This window comes from Sinohyriopsis cumingii, chromosome 16 (genome assembly GCF_028554795.1).
Source record: "Sinohyriopsis cumingii isolate HCF-2022 chromosome 16, ASM2855479v2, whole genome shotgun sequence".
Classification (NCBI taxonomy): Eukaryota; Metazoa; Mollusca; class Bivalvia; order Unionida; family Unionidae; genus Sinohyriopsis; species Sinohyriopsis cumingii.
The window spans coordinates 12,755,501-12,782,717 of record NC_142976.1 but is presented as its reverse complement, the minus strand read 5'-3'; the positions used below and the strand labels follow the sequence as shown (position 1 = coordinate 12,782,717).

Below are 27,217 nucleotides of genomic sequence, written 5' to 3'. Positions count from 1 at the left end.
ACGTATCCACATTCACATGTGAAAAGCAGTGACATAATACATGTATTTGCTGGTTATGTGTAATGAAACATCTTGGAGGATTAGGCATCTTGATCAATAAAGATAATTAATAAAGAAAAATGAACAATTTCATTAGAATACAGCTATTTGTTAAGGATTACCAAAGAAATTATAAAATTAATATTCAACCACTGAACACTCCACCCTTCATTCTCTCTCTTCTCACCGTCAATATTGTTTTCTTAATTTTCAGAGGTAACTCGTACCCTCGCTTATGCTGCAGTCTACTGTGCGCAAGGTGTAGCAGACTGATTTTATCACTAACAAAATAAAAATGACAGCTGGTGGTATTAACTTAAAGCAACATCTCTGTGATACAATTGTAGCTCTGCACAAATGGAATTTCTCAAATGATTTCAAGACTTACAAGATGTATCTTTGATTTTTGCATATGTTCATCATTAAGCAATGTTTCTGAAGCAAAGAAAAGATGGAAATAGTTTTGTTTTCTGAGAAAATAACTGACTGGATAAGGCTTTCATTGACCTACGTCAGAACCAGATTCATAATAAGCACTGACTGAGGTATATTCAAAAGCACATGTCCAGATTAAAGTGATTTTCCTGCCAAATACACAGTATCTATAGATTCAAGAAATTGTTTCAGTATATATTTACTTTTCAAATTTAACTGCACAATTACTATGACTACACCCCACCCCTTTAATGAGTTTTTCACAATTCACACTATACACTGAGTTTGGAACATAAAGCCTAGTCATATTTGCCAGCCTATAAGTGGAGAATAAGTTAAATAAGTGAATTTGGCAAATTTTTTCCATTCTTTATCCATATATAACTCAATGCTGAGTACAAGACAAGGCCAGATGAATAACTCTGCTTCATCTTTTTAACCTCATTTCACATTGCACTGCAAATTCTGTCCTATCTGTAACTCAGTAACCTTTCAGGTCAGGATCATTAAATGTAACTAAAAGAACCTAATTTGTTTCACACTAAGTATTTTAAATGTATTATGTACTTTTACCTACTTGTAATGACACTGACATGAAAACTTCTTGAGTTACAGGTAGGATAAAATTTGTGACGCTGTGTGGAATTAAACCATAGTAAATTTGAGTTTTCATGAATATTAAATCACTGTAGCATATTTAATTAGCATGTAAATACCACTACAAAGCCATGTGATTCGTGGACAATGGAAGTGGTAACAAAAACAAACAGGATTTGCTTATGCAGTGGTATTAACTGACAATGTAATATAGTACTGCACTTGTACACGAGTAAGATCAGAGTCATCAGGTAAGTAAACCATACAAATTACAATCATCTCCTCTCTCTCTCATAATGGGGCATAATTTTTATTGGATAGTGAGGTGCAAGAAGAAAAATGTGATGGAATATGTCTTTGAATTTCTAACCTGCCAATTCTAATGCACATATTTGTAATCAAATTTAAACGGTATATTACCAGTGCATGCTGCTTTAGTGCAATTACATCTGATGTATGTTAACTTTTAATACTTACAATCATGTAATTGTTTAAAGTCCTTCTAAATGTGGGGTCTTATATTTTTTCATCCAAGATCTCTTCCCAAAAATGAAATATTTTTTACACATACTTTTTTGTACTTATTGGAGACATTTTTTCCACAGGAAAAATGAGACTGAAGATAAAATGATTCAGATGACATAATCCATGACATAGTCAATTCAGAATATAAGATGAAGATTTTCTGGTCAAAAAGTTTTATATGCTGGCAAATACAGTGTATGTGATCTGTTGTGATACCTCAACAAGGGCACTATTGATACCATAGAATAAAAAATCCTATTAGTCAATAGCTTTGCAAAGTTAGAAGATGATGATGATTGTAAAGATGATGATAATGGTGATGATGAAATGAAAAAGTGAATACAGATTGTGTTTGTCATGAACCAATGGTTGCTAACTAAATGAGCTGCATTGTACTTAATACCTACTGCTAATAATAGGGCCTTACACATTGTACTTAACACCTACTGTTAATAATAGGGCCTTACACATTGTACTTAACACCTACTTTTAATAATAGGGCCTTACACATTGTACTCAACACCTACTGTTAATAATAGGGCCTTACGCATTGTACTTAACACTTACTGTTAATAATAGGGCCTTACACATTGTACTTAACACCTACTGTTAATAATTGGGCCTTACACATTGTACTTAACACCTACTGTTAATAATAGGGCCTTACACATTGTACTGAACACCTACTGTTAATAATAGGGCCTTATGCATTGTACTTAACACCTACTGTTAATAATAGGGCCTTACACATTGTACTTAACACCTACTGTTAATAATAGGGCCTTACACAGAGCAATTTGTGTTTGGAAATAAATTTAGGATAACGGGTCATAACCCTCTGAAATGATCACTCTTCTAAATAGTGTGTAGAACAATGGAAATGAAACTCATTCAATGTCTTATTGGTATAAAGTTTCATGTCAAAATTGGTATAAATCCAACAACCACTGGTAAAGTAATTTGATGGAAAGCAAAATCAGGACTGACAATAAGGGAACACAACTCCAGTAAATGATGCTGTGAGATGCTGGAAATTGAACTGATTTAAGGTCATATATTAACGGCATGCAAAAAATTTGGCTGAAATTTAACAATCCTCAGGAAAGTTATGCTGCAGAAACCACAATCTGGAGGACAAACAATCTGGGGACTATAACCAGACCTGCCAACCCTGACGAGTCCGTCTCAGTAAAGCAGTTGATTTTTTTCTGTAAGATTGACCAGTTTTCAGTAATGTGTAACAAAATATCAATAACTGCTATAATAAAGCTGGAAAACGTAATAAAAAGTTTGACGCATTGACGATAAACATTATGTTCAACTGAAAAGTTTGTAAAGTATGTGTTGACTTTATTAACCACTAGTACAATTGCACGAACTCTAGTTCCAAACCCTATGCAGCTCAATGGTTTGTTGCTATCTCTCAACTTGACATAATTCTTGGAAATTCTTTTCCATTTCACATCATGACGGTAATCATATCTACCGCCACGAGACATACACAAATTGGCACGTGATGTCCAATAAAAGTAATTGTGTCCTTTCAAGCTTTTATTCACAAGAATCTGAATACTCCTTTTTATTCTTCTGATTTGATTATTAACACTTTTCTAGAAGCTTTTTTTCTGCTTCGTCTTAGACATTCATTGCTTTCTGGATGCCATTTTAAAAAATTCTATAATCAAGAGTTTGATCATGCAGACACTTCGCATGAACAAATAGGTGCAGTTTAAAGTGTCTGGGGTGCTGCTGTAAAGTTATTCTTGGTTCCCTGACTGATTTCACTAATTCTAAGATGAAAGCCAGATCCAAATAAAGCATGGATGAACCAATTATCTGGATTCTTCTGCAACAATCATTTTTTCGTAATTTTTGCTAGTATGCTGTAAGTTCGTATTTTAATGGTAATTTTCGTAAGACTTACAGTAAAAATCGCAAGAGTTGGCAGGTCCATATTACTCCTGTAAATGATTTCACTGAGTTCTGGAAATGTAATCTGTCAGAGGCATGATTAATATACACCTGTATTCCTTATCTAGTTGAAATCCACCTATCCTAGGTAAAATTAAGTTGCAGTAATGAAAGGTAGGAGGATGGACAATCAGGAACCATAACTACTCTAAATGATGACACAGAAGGCTGGAATAAACCCCTTTGTTGTCTTATCAATGCCAAGTTTTGTAACAAATATGGTTAAAATCAACAATTCAGAGACTAATTATCTTGTGGAAACGAAATTGTTGCATATGGACGTTTTGGCAGTAGGTTTGATTAATAAATAGACAACTGGCTTACTACAGACCTCTGCCAACTTTATAATGAAAGGAGCCTAACAATGTCCTTCTGTTCTGTTCATGTACCTTGTACACATACTGCTGGATTTTTACTCTTTGGGCCTTGTAATTTTATTCCACTACATGTACATGGCAACGAAAGTCTGATCGATGAACAGATTGAATGCTATGAACATTTATTATTGCACTGAATACAACTGAGTTGAAATATCCATGACACTTCAATATTGCCAATGTCATTTTTTGACAAGGAATCCTGTGTGTTTACGTCGAGCCTCCTTGTGTCGAGCCTGGACTTCCAGGAATTGACGTAATAGTTCATTAAAGTCTATATTACGTACTGCCTTTCTTGAGTCTGGTACACTGATCTCTGAGCTACAAATGAAAAACATGAAAGAGATTAATTTAAAAGCTTGCATGGAGAGAGACCATTATATTAATAAAGAATATATTTTATAAAAAAAGAAAGATTATGTTAATTATATAAAATAAATATGCATTATATGCAATGGTCTCCATTTCATCCCCCAGAAATTGACTGATTGATGCTGAATGGCATATAAACATATAAAATACTATTCAGTACCAAGGTTATAGGGGTAAAGTGCCTTGCCAAAAGGCACACCACTGTAGCTGACCTTGGCTAGTTCTACACCTGACCTTGTATCCTAACGATTGCGAGTCTCTGCCACTAAGATACTAATTCTCATGGTCCTCTAATAAAGACTGCATGGCTTTGTTAGTCATGGGCTGTTAGTTTGGTTGGTAAGGACCTAATCTAATGGTCAAAAGAGATAAAGAGCTTACTGCAAGCAAATTATGCAAAATTTATTTCATGTACACAAGAGTGTGATAGTAAAACAAATATATCTATGCATTGGCAATGAAAGGTAAAGTTCAAAAAAGTAAAAATAAATTGCACAAAAATTTATTATGACAAAACCTTTTCAAACAAATAAAAAAATTAAGCACAACCAGATAAAACAAAAACAAGATGTTACAATTCTGTAAAGTGTATATTTAAAAAAAGATAATGATAACGTGTTAAAATCGTTTAAACATGTAAAGCAAATGAAAAGAGGTTTGGTGTCCTGTGTTAGTAGAATGTTTATTTTGAATTTTTTTTCTTCTATAAATAACCTAAAGTTTATTTAGAACTTTATACCCAAAGACACTGACTAAAATTTTTGTTTTCAAAAGGATAGGTATAATGTTTTGCTAAGAAAATAAAAGTTTAAAAACGATGAAAATTCAGCACAACTCAATCAATCATCAATGATATTAATCAGGTACAAAATCTGAAACTAAGCAGTAGAACCTTTCTTATGTTCTAATAATGTACAGCATTATACTTCACTGAACGCAGGCTGGTATCTTCCATTTTTATGATTGTAATTTTATGCAACTAAATGACATAATTATGAAATGTGGAGTCTGACCTATGTACCAAGTTAAGATGACACACTTTTGTTGCTAAAGACTAAGACAGAAATCCTTCCACATCAAGGTAAAGAAACGATAATATTTTATAACATGAGTGATAGAGATATATGACTTAAACAAGGGTACAGTGAATGACACATTGTAAACCTGTCCGATTTTTAACAGTCCTATATGCTGATCACAAAAAATTATTTGAAGAAACCAAGATTCTTCTTTCAGCCACAGTTACCTTGACCTTTGACAATTAGATGCCAACATCAACAGACCAAATGTAAGCCAATTATAAAGACTGGATCCTGTCTGGGATTTAGAACTAAATGTTATTTTGTGGAGGCCATTTTGCTTCTTTCAGTCACAGTACAATTGGGCTTTGACACCAAAATTAAGAGGATTCTTCCTTACCCCAAATGCAAGTCATCAACAAGGTTTGGAAACATCTAATGATGGAGAACTGAAGTAAATGTATAGAAACCATTTTTATTGTAATCAATCACCTTGACCTTTGGCCTATCGATCCCATAATCAATAGGGTTCTTCCTTAGTACAAAGCTAGTCATTAACAAAGTTTGGTAACTGTAGATTGTGAAGAAATACTGCTATTGTGCCAAAACAATTTTTCTTTTTCAGTTTTAGTGACCTTGACCTTTGATCTATTGAGCCCAAATTAACTGAGTTACTTCATTATAAGTCAAAAACAATTTGGTAACTAGATGGTGGACAAATTGAGTTACTATATGAAAACCATTTTGCTTCTTTCAGCTCCAGTGATCTTGACTCTTTGACCTCCAAATTAATGGGGTTTTTTCTTACCCCAAATGCAAGCCATCCAAAAAGTTTAGTAACTGAAGAAAATGGAGAATGCTTGTTATTGTGGAGAAACCATTATTTTTCTTTCAGTAATAGTGACCTTGAACTTGAGCTTTTTTAATCAAAAAATCAATAGGGTTCTTTGCTGCCTAAAGTGCAAGCCAGCCACAAAATCAGAAAGCTGTAAATCGTTGAAAACCCAAATTATTGTGCAGAAACCAAACTGGTTTGAGAGGGCTTGACAACATTGCAAAATAATGTGCTTAGCCATATGGTAAGTGTATAAAAAAACTTAAAAACAGAATTTTATCATTGACACTGCCACTGAAAAAGTAATACCTATGACTCTTCATTCATAACCAACAAAAAACAAATCCTAGTAGTAGGCAGGCATGAAATATTACACTGGAAGATCCTCTATCTTACTGTTGCTGTAGTTGTTGTTTGTTTTGGCATCCACCAACAATGCCTAAAGGGGTGAGATGGTTGCATGACTTACCTGCTATGAGTTGCTGATGGATGGCTGTAGTGGGGAATGCATTTTAATCGACAACGGAGTAACTCAAATGCCTCCGACTGAGGCAGTAGCATCAGCAGACCATACAGGCTCTTGACTAGATCTTGGTTATTATCCATATCTAAAAGACTAAGTCGTAAATCTAAGAAAAAGAAAGTAAGCATACTTTTATCTCACTAGAAATAATCATGGTAGTAACTCCAAATACATGTAAAGAAACACAATCTCTTGAAAAATACATGTAATTAATTGGAAGATATTTCAATAAACAGTAAAAAAGTGAACTGAAAAAGTGAACTTTACATGTTAAATAATATTCCTTTTAGCACTATTTTTGGAAGAAATTTTTCATTTTTACTGACTACCAATCATAGTTTATGTGTCTATTACCATATATACCTGCTGGTAAGTCAGATCCACTGAACAAATGCACAGATCCCAATCTGGTATTGCATAATGCACTGGCAGGTGTGGGTCTATGCATCTTGCTAAGTGTAATCCAAAGAACAAATATAGACCCTGATCAACCAGCTCATTATGTAATGGCAGATCAAGGTCTATGTTTGCAGTTTGACTCAACTTGTAAGCAAGTATATAAGGTAAGTACACATAAGGGTTTACATAATGTAGTCATTTAGTAAGTATCTCTGATTGATTGATGATGATTAAAAATGGTTTGAGATAACCACTGGATTTCTCGAGGGAATCTAATTTCCTCCTCTTTTAAAACCAAAGTGTACAACACTCTACTTCATAAATGAAGAATTCATTTTCCATACAAATTTATTCAAGGAGTCACAGTACATTTTAATCCTGTTTATCTGTTACATATGCCCTTGAGAAAAGGCATTTAACTCCCATTTCTTCAGCATGATATGGTCAATAGTGTGTTCCAAGTGCCATTAAAACCAAAATTTACCTGATACAAAGTTCATGTTCTGGTTCAAAGTACATGTACTCTAGCAAAATGTGTTCCAAGTGCCATTAAAACCAAAATTTACCTGATACAAAGTTCATGTTCTGGTTCAAAGTACATGTACTCTAGCAAAATGTGTTCCAAGTGCCATTAAAACCAAAACTTACCTGATACAAAGTTCATGTTCTGGTTCAAAGTACATGTACTCTAGCAAAATGTGTTCCAAGTGCCATTAAAACCAAAATTTACCTGATACAAAGTTCATGTTCTGGTTCAAAGTACATGTACTCTAGCAAAATGTGTTCCAAGTGCCATTAAAACCAAAATTTACCTGATACAAAGTTCATGTTCTGGTTAAAAGTACATGTACTCTTACAAAATGTGTTTTTCAAAGAAATGTATATAATTTTTAATTGTGTTCAAACTATACTCAATTCTTATGTGTTCAACTGTCAATGAGCACTGTGTATTTATATAAATGATTTTTAACATCTAAAAAAAGTTATATTCAACTGAGTGTCATGGACTAGGGAAGTATGAGACCACAGCTTTCATTTAAATGGAAGCATACTCAGTTTCAAAAGTCATTTGTCTGAGGGACAAGCAACTTGGTACTACCACCTGTCACTTGACAAAACTACTTGTCCCTTGAATAAACCTTAAAAGTGTTTCCTTAATGCTATTACAATTCTAATGAGAACTTAGGCAATCAGTTGTGACAACATTACTACATTCATTACTTACAAGTGCAATAATGCATTTGCTACAGTAACCTTATTCTAAACAAGGTAATCAGTTGTGACAACATTACTACATTCATTACTTATAAATGCAATATCGCATTTGCTACAGTAACCTTATTCTAAACAAGGCAATCAGTTGTGACAACATTACTACATTCATTACTTACAAATGCAATATCGCATTTGCTACAGTAACCTTATTCTAAACAAGGCAATCAGTTGTGACAACATTACTACATTCATTACTTACAAATGCAATATCGCATTTGCTACAGTAACCTTATTCTAAACAAGGCAATCAGTTGTGACAACATTACTACATTCATTACTTACAAATGCAATATCGCATTTGCTACAGTAACCTTATTCTAAACAAGGCAATCAGTTGTGACAACATTACTACATTCATTACTTACAAATGCAATATCGCATTTGCTACAGTAACCTTATTCTAAACAAGAGTCAAATGAAGGGAATGATGCTCTATTGGTTAGAAAGAATTTCTGGGAATCCATGACAAGTCTGTTTCTAATGTCCTTTTATTTCTTTTAATTACTGTTTATTTAAACCATTTGAATATTCGTAAGATACATACCAAAATCATTTTCACATCTCTGAGGTAATATGTTCATGAGATATCTTTAAGTGTAGTACAGATTTCTTTCCCATAACCTTTGACCCTGAACCTGATATTACTGATAAAAGATTACTGAACTTGTCTCAGACATTGTCAAGATATTCCCACTAAATCAAGATATTCACACTAAGTCAAGATATTCCCACTAAGTTTGGCTAAATGTCCAATAAATATTTTTTGGAATGAAAACAAGTTATTGAATTGACATTATTCAAGGTACATTGTGTTCTTCTCATGGCATCGATGTTGCAGATCTGATCAGCACCATAAAGTGCTTATTGGACATCATAAAAAGTCTTTAGATAAATCCTATGTCAGTACAGCCATGCATTCAGTGATAACAAGATTTTCAAGATGGCAACTATGCCAAACTAGACTGGCACGACTTTTTATTCATTCAGAACCAACTTTATATCATAATAAGTCTTTCAGTGAAAACCCCATGTTGATATGACCATGAAAACCCCATGTTGATATGACCATGAAAACCCCATGTTGATATGACCATGAAAACCCCATGTTGACATGACCATCTGTTCCGAAGAAGCAGTGATGATATGACCATCTGTTCAGAAGAAGCAGTGATGAACTGGCAAGACTTTTTATTCATTCAGAACCAACTTTATATCATAATAAGTCTTTCAGTGAAAACCCCATGTTGATATGACAGTGAAAACCCCATGTTGATATGACCATGAAAACCTCATGTTGATATGACCATGAAAACCCCATGTTGATATGACCATCTGTTCAGAAGAAGCAGTGATGAACTAATTTTCAAGTCGGTTACCACAGTAACCTTGCTGCACCATTTTCATTTGAGACAAACTAGATATGACAAGAAGTCTTTCTGTGAAAATCATATTTTGATATGACTATCCATTCAGGAGGATTGGCAACAAGAAGATATTCACTGTGGTTATCATATTGGATGTCTGAGGGGCATAATGTTTGTTTAGGACCAACTAGATCCTGGAATGAATGTGTGTGTTAAGTTTCATCATAATCCTAGTGGTAGGACAGGAGGAGTAGTGACAGCAAATTTGCTTCAAACTGAGAGATGGACAATAGACTAATGCACTAGCTCTTCTGGCCAAGTATACTGTCAGCATGAAACCCAAGCTCAAAATTTACAATTGGATATTATATTTGATGTGTACATAGATATTTACTTACCAAGGAACCAAAGTTAAGACGATCCTGAATATTTCATGAAGCTAGCTTCATTTTAATCAAAGCTATTGAATAATAAGGTTTTAGGATTCTGAGATTTAGCTATAGGTAAACAAATTTTGAAAACATGGGTTATGGTTTATTTAGATCAGCAGAGCTAAATGGTGAAATTCATTACTTACATGCAAATATGGGTGATTCTAAAAGCTGAATCAATTTATCTATTTCATTTAGAAAATCCACTGTGATTTCCAGATCTCCACTGTGGCAATCGTCAAGGAAATGTGTAACATATCCAGAAAGGTATCATGTAGCAAAAATGAGGACTGTATTGTAAAATATGCAGAATTATCTCCATAAATTGAGCAGCTTAAGTGAAATATGGCCTCATTCTATTTGTGCGAAATTGTCATTATCTTGCAGTAAAATCAAAGAACAGAAAGAGTTCATTTATTGAACTTCTGAAACATACTGAAAAAAATATAATTTTGCAAAGGGTGTGTGTGCAAATAATTCAAATTTATTCAGCAGGTTGCATAATTTTAAAAAGAAATGGCTAAAAAGTAAGATTCATTTATCAAATAACAAACTGCCATATTGAAAAATGAAAATGCAAACCAGTTAAATTCAGCTGAAAACTTTTATCATTATGCTTTTATCTACTTTTATTTATTTATTTACCTAAGGTGAGACATTTAGAATCATGAACTAATTTCCATGGTGAACCTGCAATTAGGGCATATATTTTCCTATTAACAAAATTGACAAGTACTATAAATAATTACATATAAATAGGTCCAACTGCAAACTAAATAGACTATTATCCGCTGTCATATAATGCACCAGCAGATCATGCTCCATGCAATTTGTTTCTAAATTCTCTGACCCAGATCTAGTGATGCATTATGTAATGGTAGATCTGGGTCTTTGCGGTTTGCAGTTGTAAGCAAGCAAATACAGTATAAACAGATATTGCCAGTAAGGCTGAAATATGAAGTTCAAGTTTTCCATGCTAAACATGTACAATATAGATTTCTGTATAAACTGACACCAGGATACTACATTCCAATGTTACACTCTTATTGTATGTGACACAAATACTGAAAAAGTAAAGAGTGTGTGTGTGTGTGTCTTGGATTTTTAATGTAGCTTTAAAAAATTTCAGTCATATTGCTACATTGTCTGCAGTGTGGCAGTTTATAGTGATGTCTAGCACCAGGGCATCATGCTGCAGACATGTAGCATGATGTCCTACCCAGTCACATTATCCTGACACCAGGCTGACCAGTCCTAACACTAACCTCTTAATGTTGAGCGTCAAGCGAGGCAGCTGTTAGTACCATTTTTGTAAGTCTTTGGTATGACTCTGACGGGGTTTGAACCCACGACCTCCCACATCCAAGGTGGACATTCTAACCACTAGGCCACCAGTGCAGTTTAAAAAGTAAAGAAAATAATAAAGACTTTATGAGTCTTCATATTAGTTATGCTTTCTTACTGTATATACTCACCTATGCATTTGGACTCATATGCGAGTACTTATGGTATCTGCTGATTATCTCAGTGTTGCAAAGATATAAAGATTTAAAAATAGCAGTGAATACAAAGGCAAAGATGTGAATATAACAGAAGGTAATATTTGAATCAGATAATTTTAAACCCAGTTTTAACCATGACAATTAACACTATAATAAGTGATGACCGAGTGTAGTACATTTGCATCTGTATTTCAATTAATCAATTAGTGATGGAAGATTTGTGAAAATAATTTGTGAAAGATGTCTAACTATGAAACAACTGTTATAAATTCAGACTAGTCTGTGGTGTGTATTTGTAAATGCACATTTGGTTATTCATAACAGTAAGTAATCCATAGTCATGTATGCAAGACAAACCTACATTAGCATGGCTCATAAAATGATAGCTTAGCTTTTGGAAGTTGATACAATTTATATTTCTGCTGAATTCAAACAACATAATCATTAAGATAGAAAATAAAGTTATTTGGTCTTATAACTCAGAAATGATGAAAACAAGAAAACAAGAAAATAATGCAGTTGGTTGGATGGAAGCAAGAATGGCTGGAAGGCTGGCTGGGCATTGGATTCATGTATGGAAGTCTAAGTGGTTCGGGAACAAAACTTTCATTTTATTCTCTGCTGTCTTGTTAAATCAAGATAAGGATACAAGTTAAGCATCAGGTCTGCAGCATGCTTGTAATTCTGTGACAGGTAACAAAGCGCTATCGTAGCCACAGGACTGGCACACCAGGACTGGTACAGACAACAAAACAGGGAACAGCTTTCCTGGATAAAAATAGGGCAATATAGACACAGCTTTTCATTACCACCTGTATTACTTACAAGTCAGGTCCATCAACAAACAACATAGAGCCTGATCTGCCATCACATAATGTACCAGTAGATCAGGGTCCATGTTGTTGCTTTTACTGATCACTCTTGACAAGTACATCATATGATCATAGTAGATCTGGGTCTGTACAGTATATGCAGTTGAACCAGACTTATTAGTGAGTATATATGGTAGACATTCGTAATTATTGGTCTCGTAAAGAATTATGCTGGTGGTACAACAGCTAAATCTGATACCATATTGCAGGGTTCTTAGCAGGTCATAAATTTCAGCAATTTTCCTGTCAATGAGTGAGATTGTAATAATAAGTTCATTTATTTTAATAAAACCTGAAACAAACTAAAGATCTTAAATTAATCGGACCTCAAAAGTAATCTAATCTTTAAAATAAGCTGTTCTCTTTTAAAGGACATATTACCTTCAAATGTAAGCCAGTATAAACAAAAGGTTCCCAATATACCATATACAGTGGAGCCTCGTTAATCCGGACACATTCGTTCCCAGCAAATATGTCCGGATTAACGAGTTTTCCGGATAATTGAATCATGCACATTTTTTATTTTATGATATCATCACACCGTATATATGTACATGTATATGCTAGCTTTAAAAGTAATGTACTGTATATTCAATAATGGTTGAAATAAATTAATGAATACATCTATTAATTTGTGTTTATTTCACATTATTATAACATGTGCTTGTACGTACATATACCATAAATAAAAGTTTAGACAATTAACACATCAAACACATCACACTATGTTCATGTACATGTATGTACTGTACATACATTTATTATGTCAATTTCCTGAAGAAGTCTGTAACCTTTGTTTGCCTGGATTCTTTGAAGCCCTAAACTGTCCACAGCTTAAAAATGTCAACTGTATTTGCACAGCAAACAATAAACTGTGATTGTTACATACAATTGGTAAACAACAAAGAGGCTTGATGACACTTTTAATTTATTTACCATATGTTATGTCAAAAAGCGTGGACGATTTGATCCCAGTGTGTTTATTTAATTATTAACACCCCCGTTGGCGACTAGCTAAAACAGACATTGTTTATACAATCGCTGGTTACAATATGGTCACGCTACTTAGTTATTGATAGTGGCCATAGATTCTCAAGGGCTTCACTACTGTGTTTTATGTATTATTCTTCTGATTGTATTTTCACATAAGATTTTTCGAATTTTCTTTTTTTTGGACAGATTATTTCCGGATTATCAAGACAAGTTTTAATGTAATTTTACACTTTGGTCCCCGATTTTGATTTCCGGATCCAGAAAACGGATTTCTTGATTAACGGAGCAAATTAATGTTTAGGAATTCCGTTCCCGTTGAATTATGTCCGAATAGCGAGGTTTCCGGATAAACGGAGTCCGGATTAACGAGGCTCCACTGTATACTTACTTATAGGATGGGTACAACTGCAAACTGCATAGACCCAGACCTGCCATCACATAATGTACTAGCAGATCTGGGTCTGTGCAGATTGTTAGAAGTAATCAGTAGAACATAGACCCTGATCTGTAGGTGCATTATGCTACAGCAGATCAGGATCTTTGTTGTTTGAAGTTTGACTTGACTTATAAGTGAGTATATATGGTACTTTAAGTTTATCCTGTACATATATATTCACAGAAAACAAATACTGTGAATGGCACATTATATACCTGGTCCATGCTTCATAGTCCTCAATGCTGAGAGTCAAATTTTTCTGCAAAAACCATTTTGCTTCTTTTAGGTCAGTGACCTTAACCTTTCACCTTTTGACCTCACAATTAAGGCTTCTTCCCTATTGCAAGTGCAAGCCATATACAAAGTTTGGTCATGTTCTGTTATGTTGAATTAAAATTCTTGCGTGGAAACCAATCTTCTTTCAGTCACAATGATAACTTTTGATCTCAAAATCAATAAGCTTCTTCCTTACTTCATGTGCAAGTTACATGTATCCACAAAGTTTGGTTCTGATATTTGATACAGAACTAATGTTTCTGTATGGAACCATTTTTTTTTTCTTCAGCCAGAGTAGCCTTCAACTTTGACCACAAAATTACCAGGCTCCATCCTTGCCACAAGTGCATGCCATCTACAGAATTTCATAACTGTTGATGGTGGAGAACTCGAGTTAGTGTCTGGAAATCATTTTTCTTCTCTCAATCAGTGACCTTTGACTTTAGAACTTTAAATACATGAGACTGGGTTCTTCCTAACCCCAAATGCAAGCCATTGACAAAGTTTGGTAATTGCAGATGGTGGACAACTAGAGTTATTGGGTATAAGCCATTTTTCTTCTTTTTGTCATACAGATATTGATCTTTGATCTTTTGACTCCAAAATCTATAGTGTTCTTGTTTATCCCAGCACACAAGCCAAAATCTATAGTGTTCTTGTTTATTCCAGCAAACAAGCCAAAATCTATAGTGTTCTTGTTTATCCCAGCACACAAGCCAAAATCTATAGTATTCTTGTTTATCCCAGCACACAAGCCGTTTATTGTGTGGAGATGAAACTGGTAACAGACAGATGCATCGACAACACCATACCATACTATGCTCATCCTTATGGTGGGATTATAAAAACATCCGTCTTCATAGAAGAAGTTTGGTTCTTGAAACTACTGTGTTGTCCCTATGATTCTAATGGCTGGGGACATTGTGTTCCCATGTTCTTCAAATCCATGCGACACATGAATTTCAAAGGGACAAGAAAACCCATGAGATAGTATTTAATGTTATAACAGTGGTAAAAAATAGATAATCTTCTATGCTTTGACAGTTCCTCTACCGTAACATTGGCCATCTGCACTGTAGTATCAACTTTGCCATGGAAACATTGACACTGCCATACTCAAGCAACAGTTAATTATAGGTGAAAATTTAATTGTAAAATGATCTATCAGTTAGGATATGTGTAACAAAGATATTCTTTGTCAATATTGAATTGAAAATGAATGAATTTAAACAAATTATTAAACATTCTTGTAATATCGTCAAATCTATGAATAAATACTGCTCAGGGTACAACAAAAAATTGCAAGACAGGTAGTCTTTATCTACTGTCATCAGTTACAATCTATTGAAAAGAAATCATATATACATAGATAAACAGAGATATGGACAGGCTAAAAGACAGAAATAAGATTATGCTTTAGAAGTGAAGGTAATTAATTCGTATTAGTGGTAAAGTTGATATAAATTATAAGCCTTGTAATCATTAGCTGCTTTGATTGCTACGTGCAGTACATGATGATTCATGGGACCCCGCAAAAAATATTGGTGAAAAAATATTGGTGGTTGGTCACACTGAGTGGGTGGTCCCAATATTCAAGCAAATAACAGAAATTAGAGGGACCAAAAAAATGATGGCAATAATATATGCCAATATTTAGGGTATTATACCAGTCTAGATCCACAATCATTAATATAAGTCACTATTGAGGGTATTATACCAGTCTAGATCCACAATCATTAATATAAGTCAATATTTTGGGCAATATACCAGTCTAGATCCACAATCATTAATATAAACCAATATTTTGGGTATTATACCAGTCTAGATCCACAATCATTAATATAAGCCAATATTTTGGGTATTATACCAGTCTAGATCCACAATCATTAATATAAGCCAATATTTAGGGTATTATACCAGTCTAGATCCACAATCATTAATATAAGTCACTATTGAGGGTTTTATACCAGTCTAGATCCACAATCATTAATATAAGTCAATATTTTGGGTTTTATACCAGTCTAGATCCACAACCATTAATATAAGTCACTATTGAGGGTTTTATACCAGTCTAGATCCACAATCATTAATATAAGCCAGTATTTTGGGTTTTATACCAGTCTAGATCCACAATCATTAATATAAGTCACTACTGAGGGTATTGTGACCTCTCTCAATCAACAATCATCAATATATGCCAATGCTGAAAGCTAATGCAGCTCTCAAGATCCACAATTCCTAATACAAGTCAATATCTAGGGGATTATAACCTCAACAGATCTACATATATTAATATAAGCCATTTTTGTTATTTAGATCCATAATCCTAATTATAGGTAATTATTTTGAGTATTCTGTGTGTGTGTATGTGTGTGTTATAATTATTTACAACAGCGGGAATTTCTTACTGTTCGGTAATTAGGCCTATACCTTGGTACTGAGATCCTTCAACTGAGTTCTAAGCTCAAATAGTTCTGTAGAAGTGAGCAGAATCGTGTTCAGGGTCTGAACCATCATGCAGGTGAACTTAATGTCTGTTTCCTCCCCAAGGATTTCTGCCAAGGATCGGAAAATGTCTTCTGAGTTCAGCAGCAAACACAGATGTCTGGATATAAATACAATGGAGCTTGAGTCCAATACAAGTTTTTGTCTTGGCTCCTCAATAATTTGGTCCTGATTTTTTCAGTGGATTTATTTACATTCTTGGATATCAATTTTCATGGTTTTCGCAAGAATGACATTTGTGCCAGTAGATTATATTTTGGATCAGGAATATGGTTTCCACATAAAATTTCTGTTCGTTGGGTTTTTAAATTCATTGTAACTGCCACAAAACCCCTGAGAATTGATACCTCAAAATGAGAATTGACAATCCATGAAAAATAAGGAACTCACAATATAGCCCTAAACTGTCTGGTTCTAGATCAGTATTCTCCATTTCCTATAAGCAATTGTCATTATATGCATTATACTTACCATTCTCTAATAAATCATTTGTCCAAAATTACTGCCATCCTATTCCATAACACACATGATTACTCTATCTCTTCACTGTAAATTACATTTTGGTGACAAAAATTAAATAACAGATCTTTACTTCAGTCTCTGAAGACCTAAAATGTAATATTTGATTAGGAATCACAGTATTATAGAAGTCAAGGGTTGAAAAAACTGCAGAAATTTTATTTTTTTTACATTTTACTTATTCATATATAATAATATATACTGTTTCCTTCACTAAAAATCTTTGTCTACATTTCAAAAGTTTCATATAACTTCTGGCAATGGAAGTTTACTGGAATTGGGATTTTGAAAATTGTTTATTTAATACACTAGATTTTTTGATCAAAATGGCTTACTACAAAATGCAAGTATCAAATAAATATTTATATTTGAATAAATGTTAAATCACTACAAAATCAAATTACAGTAAAGCCTGTTTAGAATGAAACCTATCATGGCCCTCCAAAGCTATATGTTGCATCCTAAAATTAATTAGAACTCAATTATAATTAGATATTACTTTAAATTGGGTGTAAGAATCAATTTCATATAAATGATCTCTACCCAGGTATCTACTCTGTTTTACTGCAAATGTATTGAAATTTCATATACTTGGGACAAACAATAAACATTTTAAACTGTAATTCTGTCTTTGTATAAAATTTTACTTCCATCCTGAGCTTTAAACCTCTTGGGTAAGAACTGTTCCAAAGGAAAATGTCAGTTGAGTGTTTGCATCTGCCTCATGCTCAATAAGTATGTATGTTTAATGGTGGGGATCTCAAGGTATTCAAGCTATGACCGAGGGGCTTATTCCATTGGGGGTAGGTGGGTGAGGGATAAGAATGGACTCCAGGGACAGTTACATGTATAAATCTATCTTTTCATGCTTCTGAAATGTGTGTGCATGTCTGTCTGTATGTATGTATGTATGTATGTATATAAAATGACTACATAACAAAACATACAAAATGGAGCAATAACACTCAGCATCATTCAACCATTATTTTGCATTTAATTGTAACACACTGTAAACTTTGTGTTTTGTTATGCTGTCATCTGTGTAAATATCTTTTGTGACTTTGTGCCCTTAAAAAGGAATCAATAGATTTTGAAAGTGCTGGGGCACCAGTTTTGCAATGTTGTTTGTCAGTTTTTCTCATATCTATTATTTCCCTGACCAAAATAATCTATTTTGATCCAATACCTTTGGAAAGACTGTTATTTGCCATGTAATTTGTAAAGTTATATATATATATATATATATATATATATATATATATATATATAATATTTAATACAAATAATACTATCATACAGGTTTGATAATTTTTAATTTCTTGATTTCTTTCATAGAAATCCGGGATGACTGTGTAGATAGATGAGAATTAATTACTGGATCATCATGTGAGTGTGTCTGCTACACATGAGTGCATATAACACCGACTGATCAGCATTATTTTTTGGTGATGTGTGCTTAGCCATGAGGGAATATGGGCTCATGTGTGCAGGCAAGGTGCTGGGTACCATTTACCCAATGACCTGGGTTTGAATCTCGATAAAGTATGAATTAAAAATTCTCTGACCTGTATGATAGTATTATTTGTATTAAATATCAATTCTGCCTACTATTATCAAGCATTCTTCTATAGAATCCAGGGATAGCACTTCCTGTTCTGTCTGGTGTATATTTATAATTCTCTATAATTAATTCTAAGTACCTTGATTTCCTTCATAGGAATGACTGTGAATATAGATGAGAATTCATTACTTGGTCATCATTGGAATGTGTCTGCTACACACAAGTGCATATAACGCCGACTGAGTATCATCATTTTTTAGTGATGTGTGCTTAGTCATGAGGGAACAGGGGCTCGTGCGCGGGCAAGGCACTGGTTGCTGTTTACTTGCAGACCTGGGTTCAAATCTCCATAGAGAACGAATTAAAAATTCTCTAACCAGAATGATAGTATTATTTGTATTAAATATTAATTCTGCCTACAATTATCAATCATTCTTCTACAGAACCCAGGGATAGCACTTTCTGCTCTGTCTGTTGTATATTTATAATTCTCTCTATCTCTCTCTTTCCCCGTATATATATATATATATATATATATATATATATATATATATATATATATATATATATATAAGGTTATAGGGTAGTGATCTCAACAGTTTCCAAGTCATGACCCCAATGGCACAAAAGCAAAAGTCCCCAGGGGTGTGTGATGAACCATGGGGTCAATGTCAGTTGCATAAATAAATTAGACTTTTCATGCCCAGTAAGTGTATATACGGTTATAGCGTGGAAAATGTTAAAACTCAAAGGGAAAATTGGGGGGTAGGGTGGTAGAGATATCTCAGGGGCATGATCCAAAGATCTCAGTCTGACATGTTCATGCTTGGGTCAATGGTTATTCAGATATGTCAGAGATAAACAACCTGAAAGTTATTTCAAATTTATACAAAATACCCCTTCACACACACGTATGCACACACATGTACGTGCGTACACACACACACACACATCCTGCCTCAACTCTGGGGGTAAGATAACAATTCTAAAAGTGTTTGCATAACAAACACGCATTAGGACCATCACAGTCCCAAATTTCAAGTGTCAACCTCTAATAGTAGGCGTTCAAGGACATTGCACATATACATACATATGCCCATACGCAAACATGGACAGACTGATCATGTGACAATATCCCTGTATTCCTCTCAAGGCATGGTGACAGAAGTTGCAATTCAGTAAAAAAAGATCATTGGGAATTTCTATGTAAGGAAGTTTTTACTTACTAAATAGTGACAGATAAGCAAACACAAAGAAAGACCCAGTTTACTGACTCTGACTCCATTTATTGTCTTGAGATGCCGCTTTTCTACCAAATATAGTGTCACTGTACATGCTGCTTGTGACTACATGACCCAATGCATGATAAATTAAACAATCTATGTATTGTTTAGTTCTATCTGTGAAAATTAATTCATACATTTTTAACTGAAATTTGAGAATAAGCTATCAGATTATGATTATGAGAAAAGCCGAGTTGTAATAGTAGGTTGAATGGTACATACATACAATGGCTATATGGTACCGAATACAAGTAAAGTTCTAAAATTTTCAATATAAAGAACTGCAAAATTATATAGGATGACAAAGCTTCCAAATATGCATAAACATGAGTTGTTAAACATTTAAGTTAAAAGGTAAAGATGATAAACTTCAGAAAAGTGAATACAAACTTTGTTCTATAAATTGCATTCCCTCAAAAAATCCATGATTTTCTCAAGTGGAAAAAGGTAAGGTTGAAAAGAGAGATCCATTAGTGAATCAAGGCTCTACAAACCTTAATCTCTGAAAGACAATCAATAGGCGAAATCACTGTAAGAGACAAATCAATAGGTGAAATCACTGTAAGAGAGAATCTTATGTAGTAACTTTACCTGATTATAAAAGGTCCTCGTATTTCCAGAAGATGCCTATCTTCCTTGAACAAACCAACTAGACTGACCATAAATTTTTTGAAGTAAACATTTGGGGAGACTGATCGTGTGTCCGATGTTTGTTGCTGAGAGTTACTGATGGAACTAGTGGAGTCAGTGTTACCCCCAGAGGCCATATTGACCATTTGATTCCCTCCCAAACTGCTGGCAGATGTCAGTTGCTGTCCTGCAAAACTGGATGAGATTTCAGCAAGGGCCTGGAGGCCTAAGAGTAGGGCCTGAAAACGTAAACAAAAAATAAACAAGAAAAACCATATACAATCTGGATAAAATGCATGTAGAAAAGTGTGCAAGCAGGTATATAAAAGACTAGACACATGTTCATAGAACCTGGATGCCCCCTCCCCATGCCAAAGTGTATGCAAAATTGACCTAAACAGAAAATTAAACTTGAAAGGCACAGAGGACAGACAGATCAGGGTACCACTAAATACCCCAACCATTTTCCTGATGGGGGCATAATGAGCCAATCCTATTTTTGTGGCCAAAACAAGTACACAGCACGTTTATCATCTTAGGATGACGAATGAGTAAAATAATGTTTTCTTTGCAACTCTTTTTATTTAAAAGGTATGTTGTGAAATCTGTCGATAAAGGACAGTCAATATAACACTGTATGGACAAGTGTCCTTTATTACAGAGGTCAAAGATGATACCAAATACGAAAATCCCTAAACATTGTTGTAATGAACATTTGTCCTTTATTATAGAGGTCAAATATGATAAATAAAAGGAGACCCTCAAATGTTGTTCTTTGTGGGAAGAAGTCCTTTATTACTGAGGTAGGAAATGATAATAACTATAAGCAGACAAAAATGACAGGAACAATTAAAACAAAAAGCAAAATAAGCTTTACGTCTGGGGGCAGCCTGCACCCAACATTGGTAAAAGGGCTTGGCCTAAGTGACAAAAATAAGGAGATTCGCCCCTATCCAAAAATGAATTTTACCAATTTTAAAGGCCCAAATCCATCTTTTCAACAGATTTATTTTGCATTCCCATTGCCATTAAATACTGGATCATTACAGGAAATGTACAAAACAATCCCCAGGACATTAACTATTCAAATTCAACAATCATAACAACACAGCAGCATCTCTGAAACACTATGTCACATGACAAACACTATATCATGTGACATTAATTACATGAAACAGTTGATTCTATTGACCAATTTAGGGATCCTATACAATCAGATGAGTACTGTGAAAAAAAATTGGTTTTATATAAGTCAATCTGATTAGACCATTCTGAGTGCTTCAACCAATCAAACAGCATGTTTAATTTGTCGACATAGATCTAGATTTCACCCATACTGAACTAATAATTTATGCTGTGTTATGACTCTATGGTCATAAACTAAGCAACAGAAAGAAGCAAAACCAACAAGTTTTGTAAACTTAACAAAGAATTTAATTAACCATGTTATAAAATGAAAATTTAAGAGGAACTTACATGTTATAAATTGAATCCAAAATAATCTTGAAAAAGTTGTTGTTGTTGTTGTTGTAGGGTTTAACGCCCTTTTTCAGCACACGATAGGCTATACATGGTGGCCAGTATTAATGGTGGAGGAAGAACCTGGGAAAACCCCGGAAAGAACCACCGACCCATGAGAAGCTACTGACAAGCTTTCTCACATACCCACATTAGCCGAATCCAAGACTCGAACCGTCGTAGACAGAGGTGAAATGGCAGTGATCCAAAATGGAGAGCGTTTTAAATCACTCTGCCACTTGGGGCCCCGTCCTGAAAAAGTTCTACTTAAGTCCAAGAGAATAAAATGTTCTGTATAAATTTCAGACCCAAGAATACACTGCTCTGCCAACAGTCCTGACATGTCAAAATGGCATCATTCAGAACTGCTTTGAATAATTCACAACAGTTCCAAAATAATATTTTAGTCCAATGAACACTATTTCCAATGAATAAGGAAACAGGTCTTTTCCCTCTCAAATAATATCTAAATACAACATAAAATGTCTGCAAACTTGATGTTACAACAAGAACAGAAGAAATAAGAATAAGAAAACTTCCCCGTCTGAGCCACTTATGTACAGATGAGAAGGCTAAAACATATATTATCACTACTGCTACACGACAAATTTCAAATTTCCAACATCATAAAAGAACTCACATGATCTAACCCATCTTCTAAGATACCACCTGACCAACCTGTCCAATGGGAAAAAGCCTGAAACTTGTAAACATAATTACTAATAATTCTATTATTAGTAACTGTCAACATATATGCATGCATCTATTTATAGATCCTATGCAATTTTACCTTCTTTAATATCTTACAATAGAACTATGCAGGTATGCCAAATCCAGCTATAGATAATCACTACAATTTACAATCATAAAAATTACAAAAGTTAGATAAAATCATATACCAAGAGTTACAAAAAATAAAGATATACATAACAGCTGATACTCTTTATGTGGTATTTACCTACCACCCTCCCAATTATCACTTCAAATTTATATAGAGCTCAAAAGCTGTCTATTAATCATGGAAATAAAGCTAGTTGATGCTAAAAGGCAGAACTTTATTTCTTCTGGTTTTTATAATAGAAGGGACCCCTAAATGGTGTCATATATAGCCAGGTGTCCTGTATTACAGAGGTACAAAATAAAAACAATTATGGATAAGTGACCCTAAATGTTGTGCTTTATAAAAATGCATCCTATATTACCAAGTTCAAACATAATAACAATTATAAGAAAAGGTACCCCATAATGTTATCATTTATGTACAGGTGTCTGTTAATAATTTTTTTGGCACAGCTGGAGAGTACCTTTCTTTGGGGAGTGTTATAATCAGTGACTGGGTCCATTGTGTTGGCCATTCACCTGTCTGCCAGATGTTGTTGCAGATTTTTGTTAGTAGCTCTATCACTGATTCCCTCCCATTCTTGATAAGTTCAGCTGGGATGTTGTCTATTCCAGCTGCCTTCCCATTCTTCAGTGCTCTTATTGCTGACTCCACCTCTTCTTTGCGAATGAGGAAATCATCATCATTTGAGGAGTTTGGAACTTCAAGCACCTCTGGGTCTCCTGTGGACTGATGGTTGTAGAGTTCTTTGCAATACTCAGTCCATCTTTCTGCAATGTCACTCGCTTCTGTGAAGCATTTTCCATTTTCGTCTTGAATGGTACTGACTCTGGGTTGTTTCTGTCTGGTGAGGTCTTTCACAATTTGGAATGCCTTTTTGCTGTTATTCTTTATCAGACTGCTTTCTATTTCTGTGCACTTTTGTCCAATCCACTCTTCTTTTGCTTTCTTCAAGTTTTTTCTGATATTCTTCTTTATTTCTTGGTACTCCATTGCCCCTGTTGTGTGTCTGATGTTTTTGAGGTCTCTTTGGGCATCACACAACTTCAGAATCTCTTTTGTAATCCAGGGTTTTTTCTTTGGGCGATGGAGGCCAATGATGTCCTTGGCAGCTGCTGTCATGTCTGTGTTGAAAGTGTCTGTCATCACTTTAACATCACCATCCATCACAAGGAGTGGAGGAAATTTTCCTCAAATTGTGGCTCGGAATGACTTGCAGATGTTAGGGTCCTTCAGTTCTTCAAGGTTGAATTTGAGCCTGATGTTCTTTGGTTTGTTAATTTTCTTCAGCCTCACTCGGAAGTTCATAATCACAAGGTTGTGATCACTCGCAACATCAGCACCTGGGAATGTCCTTGTTTTTGCTCTATTGATGCTAGATCGGTAATGGTTTTGAACCAGTATGTAGTCGATCTGGTTGTCATGGGTTCCATTTGGTGCATGCCATGTCCAGCATCGTGAAGCTTTATGTTGTCCCAGGGTGTTGGCTAGTACCAAGTTGTTGTAGCATGTGAACTCGAGCAGCTGTCTCCCTCCTTCATTGGTAAGCTCATTGCAAGAAGGTCCACAATGATCTTCCCAGTCTTTTAGAGCATCTTTGCCAACTTTGGCATTCCAGTCTCCTAGGATGAAGAGGATGTCTTTTTTACCGATCATGTTTAGAATACCCTGTAGTTTGTTGTAAAACTCCTCTATTTCTTCATCATCACGATCGGCAGTTGGAGCATAGACTTGGATAATTGTGGTGTTAAAGGGCAATGCTTTCAGACGAATGGAAATGATTCTGTTAGATATGGGGATACATTCAAGCACAGATCCCTTGATGGCTTTGTTTACAAGGAAGCCTACTCCATTTATGGACTTGTCAAACTCTCCACTATAGTAGAATATATGCCCATCTTCAGTTTGGTGTTCTCCTAGGGTTTTCCATCTGGCTTCACAGAGTCCCAGAATGTGCCATGTGTAGTGTTCCAGCTCATGTGTCAACTCTTGGAGTCTTCTAATTTGCGCCAGAGTTCTAATGTTCCAGGTGGTGATGGCTATGCTGTCTCTTGCTCTGATTTTATGCAAAGTACCAGTCACACACTTGTCACCTCTGTCCTGGTTGAGAACGGCAGGCGCGGTCTGGTATGGTAAGTTCAGATTTGTCCAGCATTATCAGTGTGTCTTAGGCAAAAGTCATCTGGCGGAGCCCATCCATCTCCAGACCAAGGAGTTGCCAGAAGGGGATGTAGTATATTGTCCAGCTGACTTAAGGTCTCCATTCCGGATTTTCTTATAGGATTTACTTCCTTAGCCTTTGGCTAACAAAAGCCAACCCGCAAGGCAGCAGGAGACTCATGGATTGGTGGGTGCGTCCATTTCCCGAGCAGATAAAGCATTTACCACTGCCCTGTAAAGCATCCACCACTGCCCTCCAGCTGTGCCAAAATTACAGAACTATCAGTATGATCAGCCATGGTAGTAATGTGATGCTGAAGATCATCTTGAACAGACTGAAACCATAAGCAGAAGAAATAATCGCTGAAGAACAGGACGGGTTCTGGAGTGGAAGAAGCACAACAGAACAATTCAATCTCAGGGTTCTGTGCGAAAAGTACTCGCAACACCAACAAGACATCTATCATGTGTTCATAGATTTCAAAAAGGCCTTAGACAGTGTGTGGCATGAGGCATTGTGGGTCACAACGAAGTAGTACAACATGGGTCAAAAGTTGACCAATACTATCAAGCAGCTGTACGCCAAGGCTATCAGTGCAGTAATTGCCCAAGGTTCTGTGGGGGACTGGTTCCAGACAACAGTCAGAGTACGTCAAGGCTGTCTCCTGTCACCCACACTTTCACGAGCGAAGCCCTGGAAAACCACTGTGGGACAGTCAGCATTGGAGGGTGTAACATCACCAACCTCCGCCTTGCAGACGACAATGATAGGCTGGCAGGCAGTGAAGATGAGCTTGCAACCTTAGTGAAGAACATAGAGATAAGCGCTGAGAAGGCAAAGCTGATGACAAATAGTAGCAAACAAATCTCAGCCAGGATTAAAGTCTAAGGACAGGAACTGGAAACAGTGAGCCAGTTCAAATATTTTGCTTCTATAATCACTGAAAAGGGATTAAGAGCAGAAATTTTGTCAAGAGCAGCACAAACAACAGCAGCTATGTCAAAGCTAAGAACCATCTGGAGAGACAAGAATATCTGTCTGAAAACTAAAATCAGACTATTGTGAGCACTAGTCATCTCAATCTTTTTGTATTCATGTGAAGCCTGGAACCTGATAGCAGAATTACAACGAAGAATCCAGGCAACTGAAATCAGATGCTACAGAACCATCTTTGGCATCTCTTACATGGACCACATCACAAATGAAGAAGTGCGTAACAACATCAGGTGCAAAGTAGGCCAATATGAAGACCTTCTCACCACCGTCAAAAAGAAAAAGCTGAAATGGTTTGGCCATGTCACTAGAGCCAACAGTCTATCCACAACAATCCTGCAGGGCAGCGTCCAGGGTGGTAGAAGGAGAGGTAAACAGATAAAAAAGTGGACATCACAGAATGGACCAGGAAAAGTTTTGCAGAGACACAGGCATTGGCACATGATCGAGACAAGTGGAGGGAACTGGTCAGATGTTCAGCAGCACAGTGCTCGATGACCACACTAGGTCAAGAGACTGATTATGATGATGATGATGATGATGATGATGTCTGTTAATATGAAGATCAAAGAAGATCACAAAGAAAACAAACTCCTCCTAAATACTTTTCTTATGACCAGTTGTCCTTTATTATAGAGATCAAAGATGATAAAAAATATAAAGGAAGGTATCCCTAAATGTTGTCTTTCAAGGAGTGTTCTTTATTTCTGTGGTAGAAGATGGTAACAACTATGAAAAAAGAGACCTCTAATAATGTCCTTTCTGGACAGGCATCCTTTATTATAAAGGTCAAAGATGATCACAAATATAAAAAAGGTAACCCTGAATGTTGTCCATATGGCATTTTTATTACAGAGATAAAAGATGATCAAAAATATATCAGACAGTAAACCTCAGGATTGCTCTTTATTGACAGGTATTCTGTATTAAGGAGATCAAAGATGACAAATGTAAGAAATTAATAC

At 35.1% G+C, this 27,217-nt stretch overlaps 1 protein-coding gene across 3 annotated transcripts in view; it reads right to left on the bottom strand.

The window, feature by feature from the left end:
• Nucleotides 1–1,355: 1,355 nt before the first annotated feature.
• The window catches only part of LOC149779957 (protein VAC14 homolog), a 79,678-nt gene continuing 53,816 nt past the window's right edge, over nt 1,356–27,217 (bottom strand). For 2 of the 3 annotated variants that reach the window (XM_089936665.1, XM_089936666.1), the window contains 7 exons: nt 22,898–22,960; nt 20,701–20,978; nt 16,672–16,846; nt 12,314–12,432; nt 10,309–10,388; nt 6,640–6,799; nt 1,356–4,265 (listed from right to left, as the gene is read on the bottom strand). In XM_089936665.1, coding sequence (XP_089792791.1) covers nt 4,127–4,265; nt 6,640–6,799; nt 10,309–10,388; nt 12,314–12,432; nt 16,672–16,846; nt 20,701–20,978; nt 22,898–22,960 — 1,014 coding nt within the window. In that variant the 3' untranslated portion in view covers nt 1,356–4,126. The remainder of the gene's footprint in view (nt 4,266–6,639; nt 6,800–10,308; nt 10,389–12,313; nt 12,433–16,671; nt 16,847–20,700; nt 20,979–22,897; nt 22,961–27,217) is intronic. The other variant, XM_089936668.1, reaches the window with a different exon arrangement.